The 6,514-nt window shown below is 51.7% G+C and overlaps 1 protein-coding gene across 2 annotated transcripts in view; it reads left to right on the top strand.

Annotated features, from left to right (window-relative positions):
* Positions 1-1,855, top strand: part of LOC114041585 (T-cell-interacting, activating receptor on myeloid cells protein 1-like) — a 2,847-nt gene extending 992 nt beyond the window's left edge. Inside the window, exons 4-6 of one of the 2 annotated variants that reach the window (XR_003568932.1) lie at positions 116-412; positions 700-870; positions 1,445-1,532. Coding sequence is in view for 1 of the 2 variants with exons in the window: in XM_027860095.1 (XP_027715896.1) it covers positions 116-412; positions 1,445-1,548 (401 nt within the window). In the remaining variant the exon portion in view is untranslated. Of the gene's footprint in view, positions 1-115; positions 413-699; positions 871-1,444 lie in introns of both variants that reach the window. The other variant, XM_027860095.1, reaches the window with a different exon arrangement.
* Positions 1,856-6,514: the final 4,659 nt, after the last annotated feature.

Genomic DNA, 6,514 nt, shown 5'->3' with positions numbered 1-6,514 from the left:
AGAATGGAAGGGAGCAAGGAAAGCCTGGTGGGCTGGGAGTTGGGTCTCCAGCACCTCAGTCCTTCTCAGACCTGTCTCAGATCTGTTTTCTGATTAGGATCCTTTTCTTTCCCAGGATTCTTCTCTAGACCATCATTACAAGTACGACCAAGCACCATGGTAGCTGTAGGGGAGACAGTGACCCTTGTGTGCCAGGAGTTAATAAACAGTAGTTTTTCTAAATTGGCATTCTTTCTGCTGAAGGCTGGGATGCCAGCCCCATTACAGCACCAGAGTCCAGAGGGGAAGATGGCCAGCTTCACTCTCCCATCTGTGAAGGCTGAGGATGCTGGAAACTACAGCTGTGTTTACTCAGACAAGGCCAATAAGAGAGCATCAGATCCCAGTGATGTCCTAATGTTGGAGGTGACAGGTGAGAGGAGGCACATGGGAGTACACCTACCACCCTGTCCCCCATACATGGGGCTATGGGGATCATAGGTAATAATGGCAATGTTAATAGCTAACATTCATATGGTGCCTGCCAGGCAGTGTGCCTAGGGCTTTCCAAATATTGTCTCAATTTATTTTCACAACCCTGGGAGGTAGGTGCTATTATCATCCCCATTGTATTGTTGGGAAAGCTGAGATAAACAGAAGCTAAATGATTTGCCTAAGATCACACAGCTAGTAAGTGACTAAGGCTGGATTTGAACTCAGGTCTTCCTGACATCAAGCCCCGCAGTCTATACACTGAGCCACCTTGCTGCCCGATGGATGGAGATGAGGGTGTAGGGCTTTAACTTCAGGAATCCCCCATCCATTCTCTGTGACTTCTATGTCTCCATCAATGGTTTTCAAGTAAAAAAACTGCATGTCCTCAAAAAAAAGGTAAGAAGTGACAGACATTCCAGAGACAGGCCATGTCTCCTCATCTCCCTGGGTTCAAGAGCAGCCTTCATTCCAGCCTGTCGGAGGATGGTGTTGAGGGATAGGAGGATGGATGGGGGTGATCAGAGGGATACAGTGGGAGCAGTTTCTGTTTGGAGGTTTCCAGTCATCGGAGCATCTTCCCTGGGCAATAGGTACTATTATTATGGCCATTTTATAGTTGGGAAAACTGAGGCAAACAAAAGTTAAGTGACTTGCCCAAGATCACACAGCTAGTTATGTGACTGAGAATGGATATGAACTCAGGTCTCTCTGACACCAGACCCCACACTCTATGCACTGAGCCACCTAGCTGCCCCAGTGGATGAAAATCTCCAAACGAAAACTAGGTGAACAAAACAGAAGGGAAATTTGTTCAAGAGCAGCCCAGGATAGAGGTCTCTGAGGTCCCTGCCATACAGATTGTGGACACAGAGCCAGGCTGGGGGTAGAGTCTGACTACCATGCTAGGGGCTTGGGTTGATGTTTGGAAAGGTCACCATCACTCAGTCTCTTTCCTTGTCCTCAACCTCAGATTACACCGCGGGCAACCTTATCCGCCTCAGCCTGGCAGGGCTGGTCCTCCTCATCCTGGGAGTCCTACTGGCAGAGGCCTGGCACAGCCAAAGAGGCTCCTGAAAGCAGCACCAGGAATGCTCTGCCAGAAGGCAGGGGCTGGCCAGGCAGGAAAGCAGAGCCCGGGTCAAAGGACTCTGGGTAATCCAGCCTCTGAGGAAACAAGCGTATGAACTTGCAAATGAAGGGAGATCCACATCAGTGCTCTGTTCTTCCAGAGGCCCCCACTGCCTCCTAGGCATTTCTGGCGTGCTAACTTTGCGTGTTCCATGGCTCTCCCCAGCCCATTACGCTGGCTACCCATGTTCTCACCTGTACCAGAAAAGCTTTCACAACACCTCCTAGTGAATAAAGGGAAACTATTTCTCACCCCGGCTGCCTTCTAGAGAATGACAGTTGCGTCAGGGCCTGCATCTTCCCTGGTTGATATGGTAGAGAACAGAGTTCCAGCTAGGGTGGGTCATCAAGCCTAAAGACATCTGGTAAAGTGGGTAGAATGCTGAGCCTGGAGTCAGGAAGACACGAGTTCGAATCCTGACTCTGACACTTACTGTCTGTGTGGCCCTGGGTAAGTCATTTAATCTCTGCCTCAGTTTTCCCAGTTGTAAAATAGGAATAAAATTAGCACCCACCTCTCAGCATTGTTCTGAAAATCAACGAGATAATATCTAGAATGAGCTTAGCACAGTCACTGGCACATCATAAACACGCTATCAATATTTCCTTCCTTCCTCCTGTTATCTGGGTTTTTTCTCAAGGCACTGACATGGAGCTAAGTGGGCTTCCTCCCAGGGCACCTCCCTTGGAGATCCCCAGGGCCTCAATAACAGGCATCATGGACCCTCATTCCATAGGCTCAGGGAGAAGACAAACCCTAGAAAACAGAAGGCATGGGGGCTAGGCTGCCCCCCAAGCCAGGGTGCTAACAACCATAGCTACCTATTCTCTAAGCACATCACCAGATGCCCCCCACCCACCACCCTTTGGACCCATACTATGGATTATTGCTGCCTTCCCCCACAAAGTCTGTCTTCAGTGCTGCCTCTGTCCTCCTAAAACAGTGAAAAGATTCCCTGGTACAAAGCCCTGCCTTCCCCATAAGCCCCCTAAAGCACATAGGATGAATAGTATTATCCTTATTTTACAGATGAGGAAACTGAGACTCAGGGAAAGAAAGTGATTTACCCAAGGTCACCCAGATAATATGTAATAAGGCTTAGAAGCAATAGAGAACTGTAGAAGTTTATTGTATGAGGGAGGGATGTCGTCCAATCTACACTTAAGGAAAATTCCTTGTGAGGAGCGAGGAGAGACTTGAGGCAGAGCCCCCTTTGAGGGCCATTGCTACAGTCCAGGATAGAAGCGATGAGGCCATGCTGAGTGGGGGTGGAAGAAAGAGCAAACACATGGTAGAGGACATTGTGCTGATAGAAATGGCCAGGTTTGACGCCTGCTTGGACGTGGAACTGAGGGAGAGAGAGGAGGCAGGAAACTTGCAGAAGTCACAAACCCGGGAGACGGGCGGAACTGATGGCCCCCTTGGCGGCACCGGGGAGATTGGATAGAAGAGCCTGGCTCCACTCCAGGGCACACGGTGCCCTCCCAGAAGCAGCCCATCTCTCCTCAACGCATCCCCACACTGCCCACTCAAGCCTTGACGGATGCCCCCTCCCCCAGCCCCTGCTCCCCTCCAAGTGGCAGGCTGGAAGGCAGAGCCCCAAACTCCTCCCGTGCCTTCCTTCCTTTCTTCATAGAGGGCAGGAACGGGGCTCTGAGATCAGGCCACTCCACATCAGCTACCCTGCCTGGCTTCAGCTCCACAGAACAAGATGCCCCCGCACCGGGGGAGGGGAGGGATTTTGGGTCTGATTAAGGGTCACTTGATTTAAGGGGAACTGAGCTCCCTCGGGGCTCCCAGAGGTGGAGGTGAAGGAGCGAGCTGAAAGCCCGTCCACGGCCTCAAAAACAGGGGAAAGAAGACCGTGTCACTGCAACAGCGCTCATGAGACAGAGCAGCGTGGAATCATCCTGCGCAGGCACGAATTAATAAACCATGCAGCATTTGAGCGCCTCCTTTGCGGCAGGCTTGTGCTGAGGTCCTGGGTACTAACGGGTGAGGGGAAAGAGCTCTCTAGCCAAGAGAGGCAGTAGGTAGGCTGGAGCTCCATTTAGAAGGGCTGTCGGTACTGTACGTAGTAGTTTCTATTCTATTTTAGTCGGTTGTTGGCCTTCATGCTCGAAGAGGACCAAAGCACGATGTTGGGGTCAAGGCCCGGTGTGTCCAGCTGTGGCGATCACACCAATATGAGCTCAGAAGGCTCTACCACAGGTCAAGCACAAATGGTCCACGTGAACATTTGGGGTGGAGATGACTCTAAATTTGTGCATCTCCCGTTTCTTTTGAGCTACGGCAATTCTGCTTTGCTCACAGAGCACAGCGCCTTATTTGATAAGAGCACGCCATGATGAGCATCCTATGCCAGTATCTCCCATGGGAGACATTTCATCTTAAAGGCAGTGGAGATGCCCCAAAGCTTCTCGAGTAGAGGGGTGACATGGTCACAACTGTGCTCTAGGAAAATCAGTTTCCCACTGTGTGAAAAGTGAATTGGAGAAGGGACAGACTGGATACAAGGGCATCTGGATACAGGAGGCTCTTGCAGTAGTCCAGGAGAGAAGGGATGGGATCTCGGGCTTAGGGTGGGTTGGGAGGTGAATCAAGAAAAGAGGGTGAGTGCGAAGGGCTTAGCAAATGCAATCAACAAGACCACAGGGTGCATGGAGACGGAGAGGGGGGAGGGAGTGAGAGGTCAGAGCTGAGTGACCCCAGAGCTGCCAAAATGAGTGAGGGTGGTGCCCTCAGCAGAAATTCAGAGGTTTGGGAGGGTTGGGTGTAGGTGGAGAGAAGATGGATTCTGTTTGGGCAGATTAAGTTTGAAACATTTCTGGGACCTCCAGGTAGAGATATCAAGTAGGCAGCTGGAAATGTGGGACTGTGCCTCAGGAGATGGATGGGGACTGGGCATGCAGCTCTAAAAACTATCAGAAATTACTTGAATCCTGGTGAGATCACCAGGAGAGAGAGTGCAGGGAGAGAGGAGGAGAAAGCCCAGGACAGTCTTAGGGTCACAACTGGCAGAGGGTGGGGGACAAAGATGATGGCAGCATGCAAAGGAGAATGAAAATCCCAACCCAATGGGCAGGAACAGAACCACAACAGAATGGCATCATGAAAACCCGGGGATACAGGAGTCTGCCAAAGGAGGCGTTGGCCAAGAATTCCAGGGAATTAGAGCGAGGGGAAGTCACTGGGTTTGCCAATAAAAAGACCACAGATCAGCTTGGAGAGAGAAGGTTCAGTGGAGTGTTGGGAACCAAAGCCAGGGCTCAGGAACCGAGAAGTGAGAGGTGAGGCGGTGAGAAAGGGGAGACAGCTTTTTTTCTAGGAGTTTGGCTATAGAAGGGTGTGGAGATATGGGATAATCATTTGAGGATATGCTAGGGCCTTGGGGGTGGGGGGTGGGGTCTAAGAATGGGAAGGATCCGGGGACAGAGGGGATGAAACTAGCCAGCAAAGAGAGGTTGAATATGAGGGAGGAAATCCAGCCCCAGACATTTAACACTTACTAGCTGTGTGACCCTGGGCAAGTCACTTAACCCCAATTGCCTCACCAAAAAGCAAAAAAAAAAAAAAAAAAATGAGGGAGGGAGGGAAGATCAAAGGGTCAAGCTTCTGGGCAGCATAGGACAGGATGGAATAGAGTAAAAGTGGCAGGTGGGATTCGGGCCAGGGCAAGGACCACCTCATCCCCTGAGCGTGGACCAAAGGAGAGAAGGAAGAGGGACTGAGAAGGAGGAGTGAGGCTGTGGGATTGGCAAGGGGAGGGAGGTATAACAGATGGCCTCCGTTTTATTGTCCGAACCAAGGTCCTCAGAACAATGGTGATTTCCCACATCCTTGGCCCTCACCATCAGTAGGACTAAGTCCATCCACCTGGGCCTCTACCACACTCTGCTGCTAGAAGGGTGTCAGGACCTCGAGCAACTCAGGACTTCAGCAGTACAAAGTTCCCCCACTGGAAGGGAGAGCCACACCTGCCTGTGGTGGCACCACCAATCTGCTCAAGGCATGGGCACTGGGCTTGGGGAGGGGTCCTAGGAAAGAGGGAGGTGTCCCATGGCTTCCCACTGCACCCCAGGCTAAATGGGAGGGAGGGGCGAAATGGCAGCTGAGCATCTGATCTCACTTCCCATTTGGAGCAGCTCACCCTGATTTGCATACCAGCCCACCGGTCCCCACCACCTCTCAGATGCCACAGAAGCAGCTTCCTGTCTCAATCACCCAGAATCCCCTCCAGGCTTCCGGAGTCCTGGCTCACAGGAGCAAGCCACTGGTCTCCGAGAGGACCTTGTGTCAGGGAGAGCACTGGACCCAGGGTCATTCTCTGGCATTCTCTATGACCTTTAGACACATGATCCAAGAGCTGCTGGCTCTTGCTCGCCTTGGGGACAAGGCCATGCACAGCCTTTGTCTTAGCAGTGACACAGATGCATTTTCAGGAATGCTTAGCCCACACTGACATGAGGACGGCTGACCTGGATGGTGACCCAGTCCTGGTGTTTTGAGGGCTCCCGGATCGCTTTCTTAAGTGCAATGAGTGCCATGTTTCTGAAGGATGACTGGCACCAGGGGATTACCTCCCACCCTGAACCGCCCCCGGGCTGGTTTGGGTCATAAGAGTGGGTCAAGGATGTGGGCAGAGAAGAAGGCAGGAAGCTCCCTACTGAGACTTCCCTGAGATAGACTTGGGGAGATTATGGAAACCGAAAAATAGGCCAGAACTCTCCATGGTCCTCCCTGAGGGACCCAGAAGCTTTCTGCCCCTGGATTCTCCTCTCCCCATTCCGATTTCATCTGCTTTGTCTATCTCTGGTCCACTGGACCTAGTCATTTACACATTGTCTCCCTCATTAGAACGTGAGCCCTTTGGGGACAGGGGCTATGTCTTCTGTATCCTCAGCACTTGGC

Source organism: Vombatus ursinus, unplaced genomic scaffold (assembly GCF_900497805.2).
Source record: "Vombatus ursinus unplaced genomic scaffold, bare-nosed wombat genome assembly UNPS02014175.1, whole genome shotgun sequence".
In the NCBI taxonomy this organism is placed as follows: domain Eukaryota; kingdom Metazoa; phylum Chordata; class Mammalia; order Diprotodontia; family Vombatidae; genus Vombatus; species Vombatus ursinus.
This window is presented reverse-complemented; position numbering and strand designations above follow the sequence as displayed.